Source organism: Cygnus atratus, chromosome 3 (genome assembly GCF_013377495.2).
Source record: "Cygnus atratus isolate AKBS03 ecotype Queensland, Australia chromosome 3, CAtr_DNAZoo_HiC_assembly, whole genome shotgun sequence".
Taxonomy (NCBI): Eukaryota; Metazoa; Chordata; class Aves; order Anseriformes; family Anatidae; genus Cygnus; species Cygnus atratus.
In genome coordinates, this window is record NC_066364.1 from 28,468,783 (window position 1) to 28,496,760 (window position 27,978).

Consider the following 27,978-nt stretch of genomic DNA (forward strand, 5'->3'; position numbering starts at 1 on the left):
GGTGGGAGGCTGCAGTGGTGGCTTCTGTGAGAAGAATCCAGAAGCCGCCCCATGTCAGATAAGGGCCAGTTTCAGCGGGCTCCAAAGGGACCTGCTGCTGTCCAGAGACGAGCCAATAAGCGATGTCGTTTGCGACTCTGGGAAAGCAGATTTAAGAAAGGGAAAAAAATCTGCTGGGCAACAGCAGCTGGGAGGGAGGAGTGAGAACCAGCCCTGCAGCCCCCAAGGTCAGTGCATCAGGAAGGCAGGAGGTGCTCCAGGCACAGGAGCAGAAGTTCCCCTGCGGCCTGTGGAGAGGACCCCTACAGCCCATGGGTCCCACATGGAGCAGATCTCCATGCTGCAGCCCCCCTGTGGAGGAGCCCCCGGTGGAGCAGGTGGATGTGGCCTGGAGGAGGCTGTGGCCCATGGAGAGCCCCCGCAGGAGCAGTTCCCGGGCCGGAGCTGCAGCCCGTGGAGAGGAGCCCACGCAGGAGCAGGGGGTCTGGGGGGAGCTGCCGCCCACATGTTGGGGACCCGTGCTGGAGCAGTTGGCTCCTGGGGGATGGACCCCGTGGTACGGAGCCATGTGGGAGCAGTTCTTGAAGAGCTGCTGCCTGTGGGCAGCCCCCGCAGGCTCAGTTCGGGAAGGACGGCATCCCGTGGGAGGGACCCCACGTGGAGCAGGGGCAGAGAGTGACTGTGAAGGAGCGGCAGAGATGAAGCGTCAGGGACTGACCACAGCCCCCATTCCTAGTTCCTCTGCGTCGCTTGGGAGGCGGAGGTGGAAGAGGGTGGGTGGGGGAAGGTGCTTTTAGTTTGTTTTCTTTGTTTCTCACTTTTCTAGCTTGTTAGTAATAGGCAATACATTTCTCTAATCTCCCTGTGCTGAGTCTGTTTTGCCCACGATGGTAATTGTTGAGTGATCTCCCTGTCTTTACCTCAACCCTTGAGCCCTTTTCATTGTATTTTCTCCCCCTTTCCCTTTGAAGACGAGGAGTGAGAGAGCAGTTGTGGTGGATATCAGCTGCCCAGCAAGGTAAAGCCACCACAGATTTGAACAAAAAAAAATCCATAAAATAGGTGCATTTACATCATGGTAGTTAATGCAGCCGTGAGTTTCAAGAATTACCATATCAGTTTTTTCTATTAGTCACATTTCATTGTCAGAAACTGAGCTTTTTCCTGGACTAGGTTTGGGCCTACTGCACAGTACCTTCCCTTCCTGAATGCTCATGTTTGTTATGCTACATGATAGAGAGGAAAATAAATTTATTTCCTTTAAGCACATTGCTGATGTGGTAAGCATTGTCCAACTGTACTATAGTTTGAAACACTCTGTCCAAGGATATGTCATATTCCAGACTGCCATAGCATGATTTCATTGCACATATTCAGGTATCACTTATAGCTAACGAGATATAATGCCATTAGAATTAACTAACTGTCCAACCTAGATGATCTTTGAGGTAATTATAAACACAGACAACAGTAAAGTGTAACACTTACCTAATTTGCACTTTATACCAGTGTCCATCATCCACTCTATCTGTAGTTGTGATGTTTTTGACTTCTGCTGCTTCATTACATAGAAACTGGTACTACAGAATGGGAAAAAATTATTTTCTTACATTATTTCTAATAATTAAACAGCTACTGGCTTAGAAACTTAAAAAGAATGAATGGTTGCATAAAAACCTGAGGGATGTCATGCATATCAAGAAAAACTAATGTTTCATTAAAGATCTGGATCAGGAAATCTATCATAGCAGAAATATACAAGCACACATAAATGTTTCCTAGCCTGCATGAAAATGCTTTTATCATTGTGTATTTTGCAATCAGATTGTATTATTATTATAGACCTGATCTGCAAAGAAGTTGACCATCTGCAACCCAGATGAAATTAACATTGGCCATGGGTAAATTTTACTTACCATTTTATGGCCTCCTTACACTTCCAAACACGTAATGTAGCATGCAAGCCTGAGCATTTAGGAACACCATTTAATTTCCTATACTAATGTGAACAAGCACTTGATTTCATGGTTTGTCTACTTGTAATTGTAGCTTGATTGTGAGCTTAGAACCATTTGTTCATTGGGCTTTAAATCTACATTTAATTGACCAGTTTTGTGAATGATTAAGTGAATTCAATTAGTTTTAACATGGCACACTGGGATCTCTGAATAGATTTTTGTCAGTTAAAGTACTTTCATAGTTTATGGTGCTTATGATATGTTAGAAAAATATTTTTCTGCATCATTACTTTACCATGAATACAAGTAAGATGGACTTAAAGCCATCAACATTTTCTAAACCTTGGATAATGTCCTGCCCCAGCTAATCTCACTTGTTCTGGATAAAGATAGTCACAATATAATAAAACACAGTAAATCACAATACAACAAAATAAAAAGTTATTTTGATTCTTTTCCTTATTATCTGCAATTTACACACCTTTTTTAGAATGACCATGTTCTTTACGACATGAAGCAAATACGCTGTTCTTAACAGTCATTTCACTATCCTTGTAAAAGAATATAATTACAGCCCAACTTTTGGAAATTTGTAATAAAAAAAAAAAAAAAGAAGATCCATTAATGAGAAAAGTAACTTCTCTTAATATCTTCTTATACCTCTTCACAAATGCAAGTTCTATTTCTTTCTCAGAAAAGAGAGAGTAATTTGCCAAAGGTAAAGATGTACTGGAACATACACTTCACTCCTTAATGTCTATAAACAAATGTATTTCTATTTATTTGTCCACAAAAGCCAGGCAAATCCTGTGAAACTATGAATTAACATGACAGATCAAGTAAAAGGTTTCTACTCAGACCCAAACAGTGAGGAAGTTAGTCTCTCTTCCCTTACACAGTAAATTTTCCTATGCAAAATTGACTCAGTTCCACAGCCTCTTCCCTTAAAAAAATTATAATGAACTTGCACATGAGGAGGTTCAGTAAGCTTAGGCTTTGTATGTAAGATAATGAGAAAAAATCTGTTCTTTATTTTTGTCTTTTAATGTGTACATTTTCTATGAGACATTGCAGTTATTATCACTATTCAGTTGTACTCAAGCACCACCTCTTGTAAGACATATTAATCTTGTCAGACATGATTTTGTCCTACCACATGAAAAGTCTGACAATTATTTTCCTTAAAACACTAAAGAATCTCAAGAACTTCTATAGCACATATGATCTTCTACAGTAGGAAACAGAATGAAATATATATATTAAAATATATATATTAAAATTTTGCTATAAATCCCAAATTTTACTTCCATCTCCTTCAGCAGAATATTTTGGTGCCTTACCTGTAAGGTGCCATGTCTGATGAAAAGCTGAATTAAAAACCGTCCTATTGTTTCTGGGCTCTGATCAATATACAGGAGGAGTCCATGAGGATCATGGGTCTTAAATTCCAAGTGGATGAAGTTTAGTATGTTGAAATGCAAGCCTTGAAATTCCAGGTAAGAATCACCGTAATAGCGAGCATAACTAAAATCTGTAAATGGAATTTTGAGAGATATAATAAAAGGCTACAAAGACATTTTTCCTCTTTACTCACTGCATTCTTATTCTGCTAATGGTAGCAAAGATAAAGGCTACTCTTTTACATCTGTCAAGCAGATAGATATGAATCTGAAAAACTATTACTTTTCTTCTTTAAAAGACTAATGCTGACAATTTTTAAAACTGGACATAAAGTTTTATATTAACCAGGCAACTAGGATCAGTGCCTGAAAGGAAAGGCTCTGAAGCTGATGGCACTCGGAACATATCTGGCAGCACAGAAGTATCTTTTCAACAGAATCTTTGGTTCCTGCATAAGCCAAGAGAAGTTATTCACAGTTTTTGATGCAAAAATGAAGGAGTTTGAAAGCCTTTGCAGAAACCACATGGTATTTTATTTCTTTCTTTCTCTTCCCCTTCCTTCCTTCCTATTTATTTTTTTCCCCTTTCCCTTCCCCTTTCACAGTTTGTGTTTTCACAAGAACAGGGTGTTCAACATGCACATATGCACCCGTACAAATGTGCATAAATACATACATGCACTTAGCTTTTTTACTTGCCAATATTTACAGTGAACCTCAAATGACTACATTTATCTGCTCGTAAGGAATTAAAAATTGCATCCTCTTCCACATGTGACACAAAAGAAGTTTAGTTGTTTAGTAGTTTTGTTTTAATACAACTATAATATTTTGATTTTGCACAAGCAGAAATATGCTATAGTCTCACTTGAAGAGTCACATAACATACAATTACTTGCTTGATCAACTTTATGAGACTGTTACAAATTTAAAGGTATATTAACAATTCGCCAATTTTGTTAAAAGTCAGTGCAACAATATGAACCTAGATACAATACATAGCATGTAATAAGTGAATGATTCTATTTTACTTGGCTCACATTTCACTGAATATTCTATAGAGTGATTCTGAGTATCTTTAAAGGTAACAAATCCCATTTCTGTTTTCCAAAACAGGCAAAATTTCAATCTGCTTGGATACTGAGTCCAACAGCAAATACGTTACTACATATGTTTAAATTCTGAACATCAATGATACTAGAATAAATTACAAACTACCAATATTGCCCTCTTGTATATCACTGTAAATATATGATGTTTTTTTCTTTTCATGACTTTTCAGAAAGCTATTTACAAATTTGAGTTCAGAGACACTGAACCAAGTAGTCAAATCTGTAGTCAAGTCCTGACCAAAGCTCTTAAAGAAAATTGCAGAAAGATGTGAAAAAGAAACAGCAACAAACCAGTGATATATGTACACATACAATATACAATAAAAGAAACAAAAAATGTCAAGCAACGCCAGTCAATGACCAATGATGAAAAAAGATGACTTCATAATCTTGAATGTATATGATCTTTAAATTTCTGTTTTGAAATATCAGCCTGTATCTGTAAATTTAAGAAAACCCAATGAAAAAAAAAAAGAAAAAAAAAAACTGCACAGAAAACACCCTCCATTTTATAGACAGAACAAATCCTCTAAAAAGCGCAGACACAGCTTTAGAGGATTACCTTCAGTCCCCACCCATTATTTGCGTGCCTTCCTGAGTTGTAAATCTTCCCCTCGTTCCATTTGCCCTAAATGCCCCTGCACATGGTTTTGCTCCTCCCATGGAACCCTTCATTTATCCGCACACTTCTAAGATATTGATATCCAACCACGTCTTTTTCTTGACTCCACTTAGGAGACCAGCTTGGCTGAAGAACAGCAAAGTTGCACAGAGCATCTCTTTCCTGCAGCCCTCATTCCTTAAATTTTTTTTTTTTTTTTTGGTGCAGTGTTCAGCAAAGCAGGTCAAAATTATGTCTCTTCTCTGATGTTCTGCTGATGCAAGGCATCTGATCACCTAGAAAGCTGTACAGGGAAGTAAAATCTGTATATTGCGGGCAGAATAAAAAAAGACAGGGAGAGAGCAAAGCCGTTTATTTACTCATGGTTCCTGAAGCTATATCACAGCTCTGGTAACTGAGGTCATAACTGGATTATCTACTAAATTCCAGGAAGGACTGAATAAACAGGAGCTAGTGGTGTCTACCTTTAGCTTTGTATGAATAATTATAATAGGTACACAGAGCACTGCAGAAAAAAAAAAAAAAAAAAAAAAAAAAAGCTTTATTCTCCCTGACATCCACATCCTTCTGTCTTCCTATGGCCACAAATGACACTGCCTTGTAAAGCAATACACACCATTATTCAGTGGATTTAGGGCCAGTTTGGCTTCTTACGGGAAATATATTTATGGTGCAAACCAGAAAGCTTTTTAAAGGAAGCAGCTCAGTAGTTAAATTGTTGAAACAGTGCTCCATGTCCATAAATATGGAAGGAGTTAATGAGAGAAAGCACTGAAAACTATTTAGCAGGCTACAGGTTTTTTTTTGAAACCAATAAAAATGTGCTACTTGAATCACAAATGGCTTCATACCTTCACACAATAGCTATTAAAAAACCACCCCTGTGGTTTTACCTGTAAGGATTGTTACATTATTTGTAACAATACACAATCTCTTTTCATAGAACATAAGCTTTGCTTATAATCCTCCCACTACACTTAAATGCAGCTTTTTCGTTTGACCTCCAGAACTGGCTTCCTAGATCGTTATTTGTCCTAAAGCAGAGTGCTCATCACCCAACCCTTTCAAAGAAAAAAAAAAAAAGAAATTGAAGCTGCATTTTATCTTTAACTCTGAATGTCTAACATTTGCTCTCCTAAGAAACAGGAAAGCCCTTTGGCCTACAAAATCTTTTCGGTTGTAGCTTGTTCCCCTGTGTACGTACAGCTCTCCACTTTTTTATGTTTACTTGAATTCACATTAAAATCAGAATGTTAAAAGGTTTCAGACCTAACCATAACAGTAAGCATCTACAGTTCTGCAAGCCAGCTGACTGGCAATCTTCATTAATTCTTGCCAGTATCTACTGGATTTCCTCACTTCCAGTGAGCTTTGGCAGCCGAAGCTTCAGAATAGAGAGTTTCAAATTTAACACCTGAGTTAAACAAGTGTAGATCCTGTTTTTTTAAAGGCAGGCAGAAATAATCAAAGATTTTAATATGCTCATTAGCCTATCCTATTGTATGGTGGGGCTTCAGTGTCTGGATATTTCTAATGTCTAATGCATACTCTGCAGCTTGCATGGGTTCAGTCACAGAAGGATTCCTGTTAACGTCTTCCTTCTTTCTACTGCTTTTCTCTTTTGTTATGTTCCACCTTAGGATAAAACACTCTTATTCAAGCTATTGTTTTTCCCTTTTCATGGACACATCTTCTATATCATTTACTATTCTTTGAATTAGAAATACCTTATAACATTCAAAGAGAAGCACCTGTGGGAAGGACTCTCTCACGAAAAATATGAACAATTAATTTCCTACTTGGAAATGTTATTTATTTTTCATAAAGAATGAAAAGAAGGAAAGAAGCAACCAAGATAAACAGCAGAATTGCAACCCTGGACTCAGAAGAATGTATTTTAGTCTTTCTGGGGATCTTTCTGGCAGAATCCCATCAGAAACTGCCCTTGAGGGCAAAGAGGCTCAGGAGAGCTGACTAATCCTCCTCAGAGCACAAGAAAGGAAACACACAGAGCTGGAAGCAGAGACAGGCTGCTTGGAAGGAATATGAGACCAGGAATATGGGGAGTCAGGAAAAACAAGGCTCGAGTTGAAACTAGCAAAGGATGTGAAGGGCAATAAGAAAGGCTTCTGTAAGTACATTGGTAGCAAAACGAAGGCTGTGTGGGCCCACTGTTCAGTAGGACCTAGTGAAAAACAGTAGGAAAAAGGTTGAGGTACTCAGTTTGCCTTAGTTTTCACTGGTAAGGCTTGTTCCCCTGCCTCTCAGGTCCCTCCCAGCAGAGTTTGCAGAGTAAAGCAGTACCCACAGTTGAAGAAGAAAGTTAGACCTGACGTAACCCACTTGGACATGGCCAGGTCTGTGGTATGCGATGCCATACATACACAGGTGTTAAAGGAGCTGTCTGATGTCACTGCAAGGTGGTTCTCTACTATCTTTGAGAGGTCACAGCAGTCAGTGGAGACTCCTGATGACTGGAAAAAGGCAGACATCGCACCTGTCTTGGAGAAGGACGATTCAGAGAACTATAGGCCAGTCAGCCTAAACACGCTCCCCAGTGAGGTTATGGAGCAAATGTTTTTAAAAGCCATTTCCTAACATGTGAAAGACAAGAAGGTGTTTGGGAGCAGCCAGCATGGGTTTACCCAGGCCAAATCATGTCTGGTCAACCTCACTGCTTGCTACGATGAGAGGAATAAATCCATTAAAGACATTTTTCCTGCCAAGGGACTGAAGCTGTACCAGTACAGCACTGTAAGAAACCGCCATTATACATGAAGTAGAAGTTGCAAGCTGTAGTGAGAATCAATATCCTGTAAACTGTGGCAAAATAAATTGATTTGCAGGATATTATAAATTGGCTTGCATATCGTGAAACTACTGACAACAAAAAGATTGCCAGCACCGTAAAGTATGAATTTAACTCAAAACAATGCTGGTATAGGACAGATAACCAGCTCGACCACTGACACTTCATATGAAGAAAAGAGCAGTACAAACACTGCAAAGAACTGCAGATGGTAAGTCAGGTAAAACATCATTATATTTCAATAGCCCTCCCCACCATTTCCTTCTCCTATGAGTATTCATACACAGCACTCTTTTAATTTACAAGAATACCTACAGAACGTTGAAGTTCAACAAATATTTTTTGTGAACACATTCTTGAGGAAATTAGTGGTGGTAATAATTCTGCAATTACCATGAAAGTATTTTTTTCATTTTTAAGTTTTAAATATGTCCTCAGCCCTATAATTAGAATGGCAGAAGAAAAACTCAGCCAAAATACTTTGCTACGAAACTCTATCTCTGGGTTTATTTCTTCACTTTCTGACAAACATTGAAAATACATGAAAAAAAAACATTTTATTGGTGTTAAATTATCTTGAAGTTGAAAATTGAAAAAGGAAGGGGGAGATTTTTATAACCAGTCTCTCTTAGTGGTTAAAACCACTTAGCGGGACTTCCATTTCTGACTGAAATATATGTCTTCAATAAAATATTTTTTATTTTCTATTTTTATATTATACATTATTTTTTAATTATGCATTATACAATATGGTGTTCCTGCCCATGGCAAGAGGGTTGGAACTAGATGATCTTTAAAGGTCCCTTCCAACCTAAAGCATTCTATGATTTTATGATTATTATTCTGCACCCTGGCGAAGATTTTCAAACAATGACTCCGACTACTGTCAATTATAGTTAAATATTTTATCAAAACTACAGTGTACCCAAGCTTTGCGCTTAATACTTTAAAATAATTTCAATTCATTACTTGTAAATAATTTCAAACATTAAACTGCTGTTATCAGTTCCTTCATTCTCTCTTTTTACTCTGCAATTGTGCTTGCAGCTAGATCACATTTGATAATGGGAATTCAGTTTCTCTGGAAGCATACTACTTTCTCTATACTAACTGGTATGCATGGTTTTAATGATGTGCCTTGATGGCATTTCAACCACTGCTGAAGGTTTCCACACCCAAAAAAGATTCACAGAAGGAAAAAAAAAGTGTCATGGTGTTTATGATGAAGATGAGAAGCCTTTCGGGAAGGCTTCAGGGTGATGTGACAGCAGCCTTTCAATACCTACAAGGAGGTCATGGAGGAGACAGAGTCAGGCTCTTTATAGACATGAATGGCAAGAGACACTGCTCTTAAATGGAAACAGGCAACTTACCACAGTAGAGACATGCTTGCTGTCATAACTGTAAAGAGTTCATGCTTCCCTACTTTTGTGAACTCTGACAGAATGTAAAAGCAGGGTGAATGGATAAATTTAGTGGTATGATGCCTTTCTTCTACCTCTTTTAGAGCCTCCTGTCTCAGGTAGGCTATGCAAGTAGCAGTGTTTTCAGTTTACTCTTCGTATGCTGAATATACATTAGCTTTCATTTCTTAACATTTCTATGTTTTATCTCCAAAAACTACATTTCTTTGAGGTTTTGTATTTAATGAGTCATGTTAATCACTCTCTTTTACATTCTAAGATGGGGTCAATCATTCCAATGAGTCCTGGAGGACAGCCACAACAAAGTCCATAACCTTTATTATTATAATTATTTTCCTTAAATACAGTAACTTATTTTGTATTTGCAAAGAGTACTTTAAAGGTTTTAGTTTATTTTCAAATGAGTCTCATATTCTTCCAAATATTTTGTCTTTTCAGCTGAAATACCTTAAAGACAGAACAGAGCAATGATTTCCAAACAGTATTTCTGTTTCCAGATGCATTGCTATTTCACTGTGATATGCCTCACCTTCGGTTCCAGATAGCATACCCACAGTTACAGTGAACCTGTGTTTTATTCTGTCAGAGAAGTCCGTGCTGCGTGACTAGCAGAGAATTATAACTATGTTTTTCTCTCAAAGTTGAAATGCTCTCTAATGTGGCATGCTAGACAACAATGAAATGTGGTTAACATGCAGAACTGTTGCCAGTGCAGCCCATAAGCAGCTTTCAAGCAAAGAAAAACAACAGTTATGAATAAACCTTCTTTACTGTTCCTTTGTCATGATTACACAGAGCTACAGATATGAGTAGACTGCAAAATTCTTCTGAAAGGGAAACACGGCTCTTTTAGAGCTCCTGTAATTTATATTGTCTATACTTCAAGCCTAAACGTGCACAAACACATATGTGTAAGTCAGCTGCCTTAAACATATGGAAATTCAGATCCTAAAAAACATGAAGTTCCTTCCCTTTTCCTGCAATTATTGTATAGCTTTCCTTTTCTCACGCATGCATCATTCATACCCATCCACATCTTGATCCTTAACTCCTTCAGGTTGAAAAGTCAGTCTGTGACTCACACGAAAACCCATACCTCTGTCAGCTGTTTGTAGTGAGATCTGCACTTACCCCTCCTGTACACCCCTTAAAAGGGAACAATTGGCTGCATTTGCTATTATTTTCAGTTCTCCTCCATTCTGTTCAAGAGTTAAAAAGTACAGTTGGAAACAAACAACAAAAAATCTATACATACAAGATTTTTTTACACATTTTTTTAATGATTTTTTCTTTTGTAATAAAAGAGAAATCTCAATGAGTATGGGTCATATGAAATACAACTATAAAATGCATAAAACACATGCTTTTCCTAAATCCCTTGTGAAGGAGGAAAAAAAGTTTCCTTTAAGCGATTCTGAATTTTTAACATAAAAGAAAACCCACTGAGCACCAGGAAATAGTTTTGTATTTGTTCCTTTCGGATGACTCACATGGACCCATAAAAGAAGTTGTGAAGATCAGCTGCCTATGGACAGGAACGGATGGGACTGTATGGTATGTGCCAGTGAAAGGTTTGTGCTCCAACCATCTTTCAAAAGTATAACTTTGATGAGTCTCTTTCAAAATAAATAGAAATCAGATGTACTTTTTTTTCCATCAGTATAACAGTTTGGAGAGCACCTGTGCCTTTATTATTGTTGAATTCAAAGAATTCCCGAATTACTTTGAGATTATTTCAGGATGATATTCATGAAAGACACTCAATCTTAATGCCTACAGTGAACCTCCCTATTTCCATTGATTTCCATTCCAGTTTTATTGATGTCTACATTCTGGCAGCCAAACTGAAAGCCATTTGCAGATGCCAGTCTCTACACTTTCAATTCAACTTTTTTCCAGAATCACCTAGAGCAGGTAAATTACGGCTATGAACTGCATTGCCAGAACAATCATAACTACACTGTGTTTCTGGAAATAGTAGTTTGCAATTTGTGCAGATAATGTATATGTTTATTTCAATACTTAAAACTCAATATTTATGCTCTTGCAAGGTGAGTCACCCTATGTTTATGCGAGGCAACCTACTTCTACTGCTGTTACTTGCCTTTGAGCAATGCTTTAATTGCCAGTTTTACCTACTTACTGTTAGATGCCAAATTTCCTCTGCCTCTTTTGCACTCAAACATCTATCAGGGCTTAGTATAGTATCTTTTCCTGAGTTTAGAAAACCCTTGTTAGGGTTCTGTGCCAAAGCATCTTTTGGTATATTCCACTGCTATTTAAATTTGACCAATAGAAATTTTTCTCTAAAATCAAGACTACTAAAGATTGCTATACAGAACATCAACTTGCCCAATGCACTCGAAAATCCTCACAGATTTCTTGTCTGTATTTACCACTGAGAGTGGCATATTAAATGCTTTTCCTGCTACTGTCACTGATAAATGAATTCCACCAATAATTCAACCAGAAAATGCAAATGTACTACTATATAATAGCAAAAAAATCCAATATTAAAAAAAAAAAAAAGAAGAAGAAGAAATCAGGATAATATATATGTAACACAGCTTATCTAAATTCAAGGTTTACAAGAATGAGAGCATAATAAAAACTGAGGCATTTATTCTGGTGGATTCTAATACTAAAAGCACTGAAAATGTCTACAGATGAAGATGAGCATGAAAATCCTGGATGTTTCAACCATCTGCTTTAATTTTGGACCCTGCTCACTCTCACTCATTCTTTGAAGAAGTATTTTTCTGTCTACAAATAAATGCACAACTTATTTTCTGGAAAAGAACAGTTTATACATGCAGCAAGAGCTGTGAATGCTTATATACATTGGAGTGAATTATCTGATAGTGTCTTATTTTTTTTCTTAATTGTGAATATAAAACAGTTAATAAACTAGTTGATTACTGGGCATTTAAAAATAATCATTTCCTCACACGTGTTCACATATATATTGACTGCCAAGAGTTGAGAAGATTGTGAGTCCTGGCCACTCCCTAGACTCAGGGACAGGAGGGGCAGGTTCTTCTAATAGTGAGCCATTTAAATTATATAAGGCATGTGGGATACAATTAGTGCAGTAATTTAATTTTATTATTATTATTAAAGTTTAAATATAAAGTATAAATAGTTCCTTGTAATGCTCAAACATGGATTTTGACATTAAATACAATGCAGGTCTAGATCTATTAATTGTTAGTTTAGTGGGAGGAACTGAGGCTTTTGTGCCTGCTGCCTGGCAGTCTTTCCCCATAAGAGATTTTTCAGCCTGTTGGCTAGCTCAACAACACACAGGTAATGGAGAGAGCTGTTATGTTTTAGTGCAATCAGGATTCAGTGAAGGTATAAAAACACATATATATAAAATCAGGAATAACTCAGCTGTGTGTAGTTCTATTTCCACTAAAGCCTGTGTTGTTTCTTTCCTTTTAGATGTACCATAAAGGACAGAGAGAGGATCAAGTATTATAGCAGAAATCAGGAGCAGCTCTTACCTTGAAGATAATAGGGCTGGCTCTCAGCAGAACTTCACAAGCCTTGGTAAAACCTTTCCCTCCTGCCCTCCCTAGCACACAGTGCAGGCAGCTGGCATGCAGCCACCACCAAGCCCAGAGCTGCTGCTCCCATGTTGATAATCCCCACAGCCAGAAGGCATCAGAGCCACCACCGGGTGAGAAGCAGGTGTATCTATAGAAATCAAGCTTCTTTATTTCCCCTACTCATAAACCAACTTGCTCTTTTCAGTCTGTTACAACTAGACTTTGAACAAAGAGAACCGAACTAATTTTAACAGCTTAGCAACTATTTTAAAAATTCTAACCAATGTCAGTGGTCACAGAAACAAATAAACCAACTGTGAAGGAGCTGCGTGGACTGTCCGACTATGGGTGTTGTATGAAAGTGGCACTCATGAAATGCCATAACATTCTGTATTCTATGCATTTACTTGAGAATGCATGCATGGTATAGCAGAATGATAACTCCCTATGAATAATTTCTTCTCTCAGTCGCAGATCTTCACAGATCCAATATTTTGACTTGGCATTTCAGCTTGAATTTGGTTAACGCCACACTAGTATGGGAGAAGTGATATTCTTGAGAAAAGTATTCTCAAGAGTGTGCTTCTTCCTGTGGAAGGTTATTCAGGAAATTCTCCTGGAGTCCTACGATTAAAACTATGCTCATCCCGGAAAACTTCTCTCGCAGTCACAGATTAAATCCTCTGGCAAGATGGCACTGCATGGCTTGCACAGTAGCTATGTTTACTCCTCATAATTTACACTAATTACTTTTACCTGTTAATGGTAGACACCTCACTAAGCTGACAGCTAAGTTTTATGTGCTCTGTATTTATAAATAAACGCACTGTATTTACTGCAATTGCAACTCTGCACAAGCTCCTGTATGCCCTATGTGGTTAGCCAGTGTTGTAATTAAATTGGTCAAACACACCTCTCTCTTCAGCATGCCTTGTCTGGGTCACTGCTGTGTGTGCCACCTCTCAAAATGGAGCCAAAACTTACTGGGCAAGAACATCAGCCGCAGAATCTGTCTTTATTTTGGACACAGGGATGTGAAAGCAGTAGCAGCTGAAGCTGCACCTTTAGACACAGATATTAGTCACAGTAGTGCCCTACCAAGCTGTCTTTTACACATAAGGCTGATGCTATTGATCCTAAGCCACAGTGCTCTAAAATAATTCACCTCACCTGGTGAAGATGTGACTGCCTCTACTAAAATCTTACATATAGTATTGAGTTTAGTCTGTCTGTATTTCTCTGCTTTCCTTTCCCCCAAACCGCTTTGCAGTGCAAATATGTGGCTGTCTTACAAAAGAAATACTAAGGCACTCAACTGAAAATGTGGTGAGCCTGATTCCGACTTCCCTCATCAACCTATGTCAAGTAGCAGAAGCCCGCAGGCTGTCTGGTGTGCTCGGATGTGTTTTATCCCCACTTAACTTGTGAATTCTAATGAAGACCTGCATGCATGCGAAACATTGACAAAAGTCACTTGGTGAATGTTAAAAGCATTCTTTCATCATTCACAGTATTAACTTCCTCAGTGATGTCCAATAGTGGAGGTATAAGATAGATGAACACAACATTGTATTTTCTGTTTCATTTTCTAAGTCACAGTGGTCCAGGGTCTGCTAATGTAACAAGCACTAACAAAACAAATACTGTCATGAATATTTAAGAATATAAGTAAGGAATGAATCATTAATAACACTACAGACCAATGTCACACCACATAAAACTCAGTGAATGTTTTGAAGGTCACACAAATGGAACTCTGATTAAAACCAGGATCAGGAAATTTGGTGGATATTATTTATGACACATAACCTATTAAAGAAAACCAAAACTCAAAACATAAAATATACGATTCATAAATTATAGAGCCAAAGGGGTCCCAGATCTCCCCTCTTGCTTTGCATGCAATCTTGTCACTTGCAACATGTAAGTACAAAATTCTTATTTGATAGCTTTTTAATATGGCAACTGGCAGCTCAAAGGATGTGGAAGATGCAAAATGATAGTGCTGTTTGGGTAATTTATTTCAAAATATACATTTAATGCAATTTCTATGCTGAAAAATTTAAGTTCAGAGTTGGAGCTACAGATTAAGCACTGCAGAATAATTTCCCCATGTAGAAGAACTCACGGTGCTAAAGGAAGACTTCACAGAAATTTTCTGCAGCAAAGATTTCACATGAATCATAAAGATTAAAGTGTGCAGACACAGGACATCTTCCAAAATAACTATGTGTATCAAATTTGTCTGTGGTAACGAAGAAGCTAATTCATGTTGCTTCTGAGTAAATGTATTTGTTAATATTATGGTTGACTAGTATCCTTGGTGTAAGTGCAGGTTGGAATCTGAAGAAACTATATTGTGGTTGGGATAGAGGGTTTCTAAACAAGTATTTGGGGAAATTTTCGCACTTTTGATCATAATATAAACAGAAAGCTAGCAGCAAACCTAACTGAGAGGACAAGGCTTAATGAGATTAAGTGGCTTAAAAAATATTAGCTAGATGTGAGATACAATATTTGGTTATGTTACAAAGACATGCATTTATATGGGAAAATTTTCCAATAGAAAAGAAGATCTAAGGACAACAACAAAAGCTGGAAATATTGGTAACATTTAGAATAGATCCAAGAACATGTATGGAGCAAAGAAGATGCTGGTGGAAGATAAAACAACCACATCCATACACGTATGCCAGATAAACTAGGAAGATATTGTGATTCAGATAAGCATGCAACAGTAAGGAAAAGACAGGAAAGGATCCCAGCTAGTAAAAGAGAGAGTAGAGAGGAGAAACCAGGAATGAGATGCAATACCAGCAAAGTCACTAATGCAAGCAGGGAGGAAGGTAAGTGTTAAGAGCTTCCCTCTAAAGAAGAATATGGATGGTGTTTCTGAAACTATGAAAAAGAAAAGGCAGGATTATCTGCGATCAGAACTGTGATCAGGTGAAAGCTTATGTAAAGTGTTTACACTATCTGGCAATCTGCAACAGCAGGAGCACTGACTTAGTATGTAAAGGTCCTTGCCAACCTTCTGATTCTGTCTGCACTGAAGTACAGTGAGATAAGCAGGGATAGATTTGGATTTCACGTTACAAAACAGCAGTAGTTCTCCTCACATTGATGGAAAGCTGTTGACTATTCCACAACTACAAGGACAAATCATAATTAGCTTTCACTTATTCACCAATTCACTTACAAAGCAAATCTACTCAGGTCCTCTGTAACTTTAACAAAATAATCTCTTTCAATTACTAGTTTATCACCTGTAATGGGTCTGGCTGGGATAGCCAGGAAGACCCTGCAGCCAGCACAGAAGACACTGCAGAGCCAACAACAGGGCAACTTCGCAAGGAACCGGGCAAGTGCAGTAATGACTTGAGCTAAGCTGGCACTGGCATCCAAAAATCTTGCTCTGCTTGTCCTGAGTGACCGCTTTGGCAGATGAAGCCTGAATCATCAACAGTTCTTGTCGACATTTGTGGGGAGGCCTACAGAACGGAAAGAAGTACCTATATATATATATCTGGTAAAGGACAGGGAACAGTGGTGATTGCGATACCTATATACTAAAGTAGGTGGGACTTGGGTGTGACACAAATGTTATGGAATAAGGGGTGGAGGTTGTACTGGGTCTGGCTGTGACAGAGTTAACTTTCCCTGCAGCAGCCCATGAAGCGCTGTGCTCTGCCCTTGTAGCTAGAACAGCACTGGTATCACACCAGTGTTGTGTCTATCGCTGCACAATACTGGCACTGCATCAGGACTCCCTCCAAGCCCCCAAGAGCCAGCAGGCTGGGGGTGGGCAAGAGGTGGGGAGGGGACATCACCAGGGCAGCTGACCTAAACCGAACAAAGGGATATTCCATACCATGTGGTGTCACACTCAGCAATAAAAGGTGGGAAAGGGGAAGGAGAGGGGGGGGCTCTTGTTACGAAGACGTCTGTCCTCCCAAATGACTGCTACGTGTATTGAGGCCCTGCTTCCTGGGACGTGGCTGAACATTGCTCATTGACGGGAAGTAGAGAGTAACTTTTCTCTCTGTCTGTGCTTCTACATGGCCTTTGCTCACTTTTTATCTTCTTCCTCTTTCTCTTCCATTTAATTAAATTCTCCTTATCTCAACCCATGAGCCCTTTTTTTTCCTCTTTCCAGCATACTTTCTTCTCCCCCCAACTTCTTTTGAGGAGGGGGAGTGAGTGAGCAGTTGTGGTGGGCTTTGGCTGCCCAGCAGGGTAAAGCCACCACATCAGCAAATTCCCTATGGATTTGAAAGGTTGTTCTGCTCAAAAATGTTGCTACAGCACCAAATGGCAAAGGGAGAGAAAAAGAAAACAAACACTTATTTATGTTTGAGTCATACTGAAGTACAGCAGGGGTTGAGAATGTTAGCATCAATTAAAGCGATCACCTGGCCAGGGGCTGGGCTGTCTAACTTATCCATACAAAAGCTGGAAAGTAGCTCGATACCACACCGTCTGGTTAAATGGGACTTTAACCAATGGAGAGGAATGCCCAGCGGGAAGCTCACCCCCATCGCAAGACAGCTTTCTAAAAGAAAGGGAAGAAAACACTGCAAATTCTTCTGCAGATACTAGGTGGCCATCTAATATTAGTCACTTATACACTGGAGAATTCGTAATGTCTGTATGGAAGGTGTGTTGCCCATGAAGACAGGTGGAGTTTGGAGTTTTTCATTTAGTTTTACAAACCTCCGTGAATCCGAGCAGCAGGGCCACTACAACTGCAAGCCTCCTTTAAGAAGAGGCACTTAGTGTGGTGAGTTGAATGGACCAGATGCTTGTAATTTCAAGTAGTGTACTTCCTAATATGCCAGCCCACTTTCAAGAAAACTCTAGGATATCAGTAAGCTGGTTACAGAGGAATCGCTGTTTCAGCTTTATCGTTATTCCTTATAAGTCTTTATATCACTTTCCATCTATGATTGTTTATATTACTGTTTATATTATATGATATTTAGTAGATAAACCAGTATATTTTCTACATCTTGTGCATATTTAAAAACAAACAGACTGTGTGTTTATCTTCTAACAAGAAAATAATCTTTGTAAACAGGGTGAATGTAATGTCACCTTACCTGCTTCTGACAGGTACTCCACGAGACGTAAACATGAAGACAGAAATATTTGAGGAATTTAAGGAAGCACAAAGGTACGAAATTACAGTTTGCATAGGAACTGGAAATAGTCACATCTCACAGCCAACCCCACCCAGAAATCTTTTTTCTTAGTTGCTGTTGCTCAATTTTCTGCCCGATGTGGCAATATGTCAGGCACTTCCATCTAAGTGTACTTGTTAATTCTCACAGAAATCTAAAATTCATCTCAGGTAAGACCAGTGCTTACCTGTCCTACATAAAACACCATTTAAAAATGAATAAATAAATAAATAAATCCTGACATGCTTAAATACCACACAGCAGCAGTCACTGAGAATTTCTGACAAACCCTGGATCTTGTTCTGACCAAAACAAAGAGAAAAACACCTGCAAAAATAGATTACTGTTTGGCAGCAAGATTACATTATATTTTATTTGTTTAGAAAATGAGATAGGAATTGTCAGTACATATACATAAGGATGAAAAAAAAACTTATTTTTGCCAAAATAAATTTGAAAAAAATATATTATAATCTTGGGTATGCAGACATTTCCTTTACCCAACTCTTTTTCAAACCCTTTCCAAAATTCAAATTTAGTTCATTAGAAATGTCTTCTAAGGCATGAAATGCAAGCAATTTGAAAAAACGTATTTTCAGATCAAAAAATACAACATCAAAAAAGAGCTGCACATTACAGATATTTATTGAGTTATGATTTTCATCAAAACCATTCTTACGGAAATCTCATGGTTAAAGAGAAGCACTACAGAATTCATAATTTATCACTTCCACTTGTTATTGTGTCAGAAGTAATAAAACAGTTGCAGTGCATTTTCTAACAGGAACATGTGTTGCGTGCACGCTTTTGATGGGAACAGTCATCAATTAAACCCAGAAAGGGCCTGGAATTTCAGGCTTTCTCCTGAATACAGGTATTAGCTCAGCACACGGAGGTTAAGTGTGTAATCTTTAGTATGGCACTATACAATGCTTGTATTACTTATGATGGTCTTTCTAGAATGAGAGAAGTATGTTGGAAAGATACATTAAAGTTAGAAATTTAGAAATTTAGAAATATGTTGAAATGTTGGAAGAACACTAACAAACCAGAAGGAAAAAAGACTGTCCTATATTTCAGGACATATAAAAAATCTACCTTTAACAGCCCACCCCCAAATTATTATTTTTCAGTTGAATACCTTCAAATTATTTGACACTAACAGGTCTAAAACATCATAAATTCATCTTATGTCTTTCAAATATTCCAGTTCAAGGATTTAACTGAAAGTCAAACCCCAGCACTACCAATTGTTGTTATTAATAACTACATTCTCAAGAATACAAATCCCTGTGACTTATGTGGCTTTCATCAGCTTCATTGTGAGGTTTTTGCTTCTTCATCACAGAATCACAGCATCATTAAGGTTGGAAAAGACCTCCAAGATCATCTGGTCCAACCATCCCCCTACTACCAATGTCACCCACTGAACTATGTCCCTAAGCACCACGTTCAACCTTTCCTCAAACACCGCCAGGGACGGTGACTCCACCACCTCCCCGGGCAACCCCTTCCAATGCCTGACTGCTCTTTCTGAGAAGAAATGTCTCCTCACTTCCAACCTAAACCTCCCCTGGCACAACTTGAGGCCATTCCCTCTAGTCCTGTCACTGGTTATCTGCAAGAAGAGGCTGACCCCCAGCTCCCCACACCTTCCCTTCAGGTAGCTGGAGAGAGCAATAAGGTCTCCCCTGAGCCTCCTCTTCCCCAGAATAAACAACCCCAGTTCCCTCAGCTGCTCCTCACAGGACTTGTGTTCCAGGCCCCTCACCAGCTTCGTAGCCCTTCTCTGGACGTGCTCCAGGGCCTCGATGTCCTTCTTGTATTGAGGGGCCCAAAGCTGAACACAGAACTTGAGGTGCGGCCTCACCAGAGCAGAGTACAGGGGGACGATCGCCTCCCTGGTCCTGCTGGCTTCACTGTTCCTGACACAAGCTAGGATGCCGTTGGCCTTCTTAGCCACCTGGGCACACTGACGACTCATGTTCAGGCAAGCGTTAACCAACACTGCCAGATCCTTTTCCTCTGCACAGCTTTCCAGCCACTCTGCCCCAAGCCTGTAGCATTGCATGGGGTTGTTGTGATTAAAGTGCAGGACCTGGCACTTAGCCATGTTGAACCTCATCCTGTTGGCCTCTGCCCATCAAAAAACTCTTCCCTGACCGGGAATCGAACCCGGGCTGCGGCGGTGAAAGCGCCGAATCCTAACCACTAGACCACCAGGGAGGGATAAGATGCCTAAATAAGGATCTGAAAAGGTAGGTACAATGTTTTCAGCTTTCCATCTGGTGAAGTGGAAGTTTCAGAAAAAAATCAGATCAGTGAGAACTGGTTAACAGCATCCAAAGTGGTCAGCACACTGAACTTTGTGCACAGCTTTAAGTTCTGAGGACTTAGATCTTGCTCCCTTATTGAAAACATAAATCAGGCTCCATCCATAAGAACACAGTGCTAAGCCTTCTCCTGAAGGAAGGAGCAGCACTTTCTTTTCCTATATGGACAGTACGCATATTTAATAAGTGACAACAATTCACACGCACACACACATTACTGTCAAGGAATTGACATATATATTACAAAACCCCTCTGCCTGAAGAGGTTTAACATACAGCTCTCATCTTCCTTAGGGGCATTATTGACCGTATTCATTTCTTAATAATGCCGTTCTGCAGACGTGAATGCAAAATCCACTGGGAAAGAGAGCTGGAGGAAAAAATCCAAGACTTCTGGTTGCAGCCTAGTGAACAGGACTGTCACCTGGAGAGAGGCCTCGGAGGAGCTGTGCAGTGTAAAACGATTTTGACTCTATGACTTCAACCGTACCACAGCTATGAAGAACAGAATTTAGGTTATCTTTTTGCCCTAAGAAATTATATGTTATTAAAAGAATGCATCGTTTTTGAATGGGGGCTGAGAAAACAATTGAAAGAACAAAGAATAGGAGATATATTTGCAAATGAAATTTGGGAAAATTATGCAAATATGACGTTACATATCATTTGCTTAGCAAAGCGTGAAGAAAAAAAGATAACAGCTTTAATGGGTTAAGCCTCTTATTTAGTTTGAATAATGCATAATCAGATATATTGGGCTTGAAATAATCAAAAGCCATGTAAAAAATAGCTATCTATCTAAAAATTCATTTTTCAAAATATATATGTCTTTTTTTTACATAATTCAGGGATATTCTGACTGAGGACCATCTCCACTGGTTGATCACCACCAAACCCCTATACCATGGCTTTTTGCCCCCTGAAAATAGGATCAAGAGCTGTGCGGTAGTTGGGAAATTAAGCATTTTCGAACAATAATCCCAAACCTGCACACAAAGCAGGAACCTATCTAACGCTAGATAATAGAAACCAGGGCAGGCAGCAGCTGGGCTTCTGACCCCCCTCAGCTGCAGGCATCTGATGAAGGATCGCATGCAGGTCCAGCCACCTGGAAGCTGAAGGCCAGCATTGTCTGCTGCCTGTTGACACGTGCAATTGTACTTTTAAAGAACTAAACAGGAATCATTATTTTCCTTTACAGTGCTGCCACAGAGGTGACAGTAGGTGCCACCGTTCATCTGTTATGCTACAATGCAATTATTACACTGTTCAGCCATGGGACACCCAGCTTCAATTTTTTTCTTTGTCTAGGACTCAATATCTGTATCTTCTATGTATTTGCAGATGTCCCAGATACTAGATAGAAAGCCATCCCAGAGGGCATTTTGTCTTCCAAAGTAGCAAAATTCATGAAAAACGTAAGTGAGGAGGAAAGCATAGCTTTTGTAGCCTTAGGTGAGGGCACTTATCTGAGAATAGGGAGACACAGGATGATTCGGATTTGCTTTATGGTGGATGGAGAGAGAGGAACATCTACAACATGATTTATCTGAATAATTTTAGATGCATTCCCTAAGATGAAACACACCCTAAAAACATCCATTTCTCTACATAAAGGCAGTCTAGTTTCCCACACAAAATCCTGCTACAGGCAAAAGAGAAACCAAAATTTATACGGAGCCAAGAAATTATTGTTCTAAAGGTCTCATAATGCATATTACCTAACTAATACAGAAAAGCATCATTAGAGTTTAGAATTGCTATACACTGAAGTCTTCTACCTTTTTCCTTTGAAGTTATGCTCGGGCTTCCAGTCTCCTGTTGATAAGGTTGACTCTTCAGTCTCCCCCAGGAGGGACAGGGACAGGGGTGGGAGGTTGCAGGGGGGTCACAGTGAGCTGTCAGCATCCTCAGGTCTTCACCACAGAAAGTGTCACATCTCTTTCTCCTCAGTCTTGGGGTTTGTTTATTTTTATAAGTATTTTTATCACAGCTCTCATCCACAGTGCAGCTCACTTCATTCTCCCTCTGCAGCCTGGCAGCCTCTAGCCCCACGCACACCAAGGGCTGCTGTTTGTCAGGCCGTGGCTGCTGCTGGTGGTGAGACGGATGCCCACAGCTGGAGCCAAAGCAGGGCTCCAGCAGCCACTGGGCCCTGGTGCAGGGCTTGAACCAGCAAAACCCAGCTCAGGCTATGGCCAGGCTGAGCCCCTGCACGGCCAGGCTAGCATACAGAGAGACGGGGCCTCCTAATCATGGAGGAAATAATAACAATGGAGGAAATGTCCTCCTAAAAATGATGGGAAAATGATATTTAATGGGCTACATTAGTTACATTGCTCCCATACGGACATCATCATAAACCTGCAAGATTAGGCACGATGAAGTCTATCTTTAGTGCCTGTAGTCTTGCTAAGGACAAACTGCGGCCTATTAATGATCAAGGGTAAGACAAACACTATCTATTGCAAACTAAGTCATTCAAGCTGAGTTTTCTGACATGACTAAAAGTTACCTTATGCAGTGGGAGGAAAAAAAAAGGAGTGGGATGAGGCAATGTTGCCACTAAAAGTTCTAGTTGGCCAATTCATGTCAAAATCCAGTTAGAAAATATTATCATGACATGCATTAAAAACAGCCATTCACCTGCAGAGTTCTGTGAAGTATCTTCTTGCTCTTTTGCAGAGTTAAGAGAAGTTTAATTAATCTGATGAAATCTTTACCTTCATCCTCCCTCACAGCTCCCCCAGATCCACTAATCTCTTGGAAGAGGAAGCTTTACACTCAAGGAACGTGAGATGACTCCTAATTCAATGAATTTAAAAGTTAAACGCAATAGTTTTCCAGATAAAACAAAGAAGCAACCTGTACTACCACTTTTGTGGACACTGAATTAAAGGATGTAACACCCATTTTTTCTCCAGTACTCCATACATTCCTACTGACATTACTGCACAGGTTCCCTCCCCACATCCCTTTTCTACTCTTTATTTAGGAGTTAATTCCAAGATAGCTGAAGACTCAAGAGATAGCCTGCTATATATTTCAACTGTACTAAGATTAGTCTTGCAAAATGTATCTTAACTGAACGAAAGGTCTCACAAGAGCTGTTCAGAGATCTCAGAGTAGTGAAACCCAAACCCTAGCTGTGATTTGACTTCAGATATGGTTCCTAGTAGAAACCTAACATAAATAAAACACCAGCCTGTTTAATCAGTCTCTCATTGCTTTGAGTAAGCTAACACATCTCCTTTTATACAGTAAATAATAGTAGCCATCTATAACCATGTGGTGTTGACTCTAAATATTTTACATCCTTTAAAAGGGAACCATACATGTCAAACTAAATTTGTATAATTTTTCTCCATCCTTATCTATTGTTTAGTTCCTGACAGAAAAGTGATGTCTTAAGCATTTCATATATGTAGGAATGTAACAAAATTAAACTGTCATATAAGCCTGCTGTCCTTAAGAAGGGTTTCCTCTGCTGTTTTTAGGTCTTTATTAAGTGAAGATTGCCTCTGGAATATTTTGGTAACAATTCACACAGCTTCTTCAGTACAGACAATCTGTACTGCTGAGTAGAACCATAATAAAGAATGACCAGGCTCAAGATTGTGAATTTTCTCAAAATGAACTTCAGGGCAAGAAAAGAAAGCATTGGTAGTTCCTATCTAGCACATGTAACAGCGCTGCTGAAGTTGCCTGGCAACCCGGAGCAGACATTCTGGAGAATAATAAATACCTACAGCAACACCTGCAGATTTGCCTGTACCACCAAGAGGAAGCTGATATTCATCGGCCTGTTGGTTTGCCCAGTACGTGAGTTGTGCTGATATGTCTGCTCGGGATTAAGAGCTTGAATTTCCCTGTTCAGGTTCCTGATGGCATTTATGGTCTCCTTATTTCTTAGTCTCAACCTGGATCCGTCAAGCAGCAGCCAGCAGGCGAATCTGCCGAGCAGATCCTCTGCCCGGCCTCCTGCCTGGTTCTGAGGCTTCCTGGGAGCACCTGCACTTGCTCACCCAAGCAGTGACTAACTCCGAGCCGCTGCTGCTGGGGAGACTTTTTCAAAACAGTATCTTTTAACGGCAGCCTAAAGGCTTCTGCTTGCTCGAAGGAACAGCCAGAGCACATTTCAGGCGTCAGTGTGTAGAATATTTAAGCTGAGGTCAGGACCCAGGGGGGAAGAGCCCCCAGGTTGCTCGCTGCAGAAGTTAATGGGACTTGCAGGCAATGTAAGCCTAGGCTGCTTCAGCAACATCTGCGGCTGCAGCGGGCACTTAAACAGCCGAGGCAAGGAGACTGTGACCCGAGCCATCTTCCTGACCTGGTGCTCCCCCTTCAGCAAAAATACAGCCTCTCCCAGAAGGAGAACTACCACAGAGTTTTGGAGAAAGAAAAAAAATTTGCAAATCTGTCACCTATAATATATTACCTTGGAATAACTGCCTTCCACAGAGATGCTCCATTGCTCCCTATGTTCCAGATGAAATAGTTAATCTTAACACTCCGGTAACACATCCTCTGCCCTGAAGCAGCAGCAGATCATTTCATTATGAATTAACCTCGTCTTGGATACCTGCTTTGTCAGGCCTGATGTGACGGGGCTCGCATGACGGGTTGGATTTCACGGAAGACACGCAGAGATCCCCTCTGAGGTGAAGTTAACTCCCTCTGGACTGGGCTCTGATCACCAGTGCAATGGAAGCTCAGGGTACAAGGGGAGAAAAAAAGGAATTATGGTGCTAACTTTCTTCTGCTTGAGGTTCATTTCTGTAATTGAGGTTCATTTCTGTAATTAAGCGTAGCCTACTTAGAGCTAGTGCCCGTTATAAAGAGGAGGCTGCTGCCTCCTGTTCTACCACAACAAAGAGCTAATTATTCAGAGGCAATAACAGCTATAAAGGTGCCATGGTAGTCTGTACAGCATAGCTTTATTTTTTTCCTTTGGCTAGAGCAGACTTTTGTTTATATAAATGCATCCGTCCTCTCACAGCCTCCCCTTTCACTTTTCACCTTTAAGCTCCACCAGCATAAGGTGTCAGATTATTGCTGAAGTCAAGAAAGGTCCTTGAAAAGGAGGGAGAATATGGCACCACTGTCACGAAAGAGAGGATAATTCATTTACAACCTACAGCTTTCTTAAAAAGAATTTCCTCAGCAGGTTAATGTTCCCATCCTGTGGACAGGCTATCTAATGATAAAGGACAAGACTTTAAATAACTCTTTTTTTTTTTTCTTTTCTTTTTTCATGTAGGCACTAGAAGAAAACTAAATAACTTACAAGACTAAGTATGCTTCAAAGGGATTAAAACCAGACACAAAAGTGTAAAACCCTGCAGAATAAACAAGAGAAAGTCTTCTTATCTTTTTCTTCCATCTGACTGCAGTAGATGAGTAAATCTAAGGTAACTCCATTTGATTTAACTGTCTGTGGAGAATAACATGAAACTAAAGCAAGCTATAAAAAGAAAGCACAGATCTTAAGTGTTTCTAGTTATTCTGGCACATATGCAGATGCCCCACGTTTCATTAGTATGTGAACAGGATACCGGTGTATATGCTGCCAATGAAGATCTTTCCTCTATATTCAACACTCCCATTTCAAAAAATCAGAATAAAGTATTTTTCATGAATGGAGCCATATAGATTGTGACTTCATAGAAATTCCTTATGGCTGTTTATGAAGATAAAACTATCGGAACAGGTTGCCCACAGAAGCCGTCGATGCCCCAGCCCTGGAAGTGCTCAAGGCCAGGCTGGACGGGCCTTTGAACAACATGGTCTAGTGGGAGGTGTCCCTGCCCATGGCAGGGGTGTTGGAACTGGGTGGTCTTTCAAGTCTCTTCCAACCCAAGACATTCTGTGATTCTATGACTGCTAAGGGAGGTTCAAGATTAGTTTGTATGTAGCAATTCCAAATAATACTCTTATTTTTTTATTATCTCCCTGTAATTCACTCTACCACTGGTTCCTCATTTAACTTAATATCACTGAGCTGTAATACTGCTTCACATATGAGAGCTTCAGCAATTTAACTGTTTTTAGTGATCCTAAAGTGATTGTACCTGTAATGCAAAACTAGAAAAAGCCTTTTGATGCTTAACACCTATAAACCTGTCATTGTAGATCACAGAAAATCTATTATACCAGTGAACACTTTCTGCTTCAAAAAGAGATGAGCAGGCAAACCTTTTATGGCAATTTGTGAGGCATTTAATGGCATGATTCACTATTCAGAAGTTTTTTACACATGTATTAAGTCCAAGATAATACTTGAGTTTAAAAAGAAGACAAGCTTTAGCTAATAATTCTGTCGCTTCATAGACTGCATCAAGCATTAATGAAAATGACATTGGAGGACTTACCAGAAAACAAGAACAAATATACAACAGCTAACATATACTGTCATTTCAAAACATCACTTTCAGTTATATAAGATATTGCAATGCATGAAAAAAGAAAAAGAAAAAAAAGAGAAAAAAAAGAAAAATCTGGATATGAAACCTTATTTATTATTTTTAATGGCACTAAACCTTCCATCAATCAAAATACCTCATAACTAACCAAAACAAACTCAGCTAAATTGTTGCTCAGTACTTAGAGAGTCAAACTGTTAATTTAGTCAACATCTGTTCCATTACTATGATGCAGTTTTCCATCTAGAGCCTTTGATATACTTCATAAATTGCTGACAGATGTAATAAAGAGATATACCTAATCAGGTAGTGGTCCACCTCTTTACAGCTATAAAAATTTTTCGTGACTTCTTTTATTATTATTATTATTATGAGCTAAAGCATCTAAAAAGCACAGAGCTATCAGCAAGACCAGACCTTTCAAGCTACGATTTAACAACAGAGACTATAGTGTTTCTGTCTCATACAAACATAGAGGTAAATCCTTGGTGTCCAATTTTTTTAAATGAAATGTTCATGTTCTCTTAAAGTGAGCTGAGAAAGGCAGGAAAATAACAGATCAAGTACTTGTAAATAAATGTAAATAAGCAAAATTAAATGCTCAGGAATTTTCCAAACAGAGTAAACGTACACAAAAACGTGAGGAACTGTTCAGAAGGACACTGGCTGATTTGGGATTCAAGGAGGCTGCATCTGGCCAAAACAAGAGCAGACTGATTGGATGGAGAGAGGCTTACATGATCCCTTGTTACTTATCACCAGCAGTCTGAGTGGTGCAAACTTATATATGTGCTTTTATATACTTATATATGTACTTTTAAAAGGTAATAGTTCCCTTCATATACTGTTTTAATGTGTATATAGCACAAAACTAATAATTCTTTGTTAACTTGTCTACTGGGGCCATGAGGTGAACTCTGCCTCCTTACGTTTTCCCAAGAGAAGATACAACAGAAAAAAGACCTAGAACCCTCTCTATACACTTGTGATTTACAGTCTTCAGCTGATTTGAGTAGGGCATGTTTGGGATCCACTCTACCTACAGCATCCTCACAGAAATCACTTTTGTAACTAGGTAAGCTATCTTTCTTCACTGAGTACGTTTCCCAGTTATCACTCTAGCTGACTAGTCACAGCCCTTCCACACTGTGCACTTAAGAGTGTGGT

General features: G+C 39.3%; 1 protein-coding gene and 1 non-coding gene across 2 annotated transcripts in view; both read right to left on the bottom strand.

The window, feature by feature from the left end:
* EYS (eyes shut homolog) overlaps positions 1 to 27,978 on the bottom strand; it is a 728,533-nt gene that overhangs the window by 283,155 nt on the left and 417,400 nt on the right. The window contains exons 22-23 of the mRNA XM_035543068.2: positions 3,299 to 3,489; positions 1,489 to 1,580 (exon numbers count right to left, since the gene is read on the bottom strand). Of these exons, the coding sequence (XP_035398961.2) occupies positions 1,489 to 1,580; positions 3,299 to 3,489 (283 nt within the window). The remainder of the gene's footprint in view (positions 1 to 1,488; positions 1,581 to 3,298; positions 3,490 to 27,978) is intronic.
* On the bottom strand, positions 20,211 to 20,282 carry TRNAE-UUC (transfer RNA glutamic acid (anticodon UUC)). The gene has a single exon. It is a non-coding gene; the product is annotated as a tRNA-Glu (tRNA).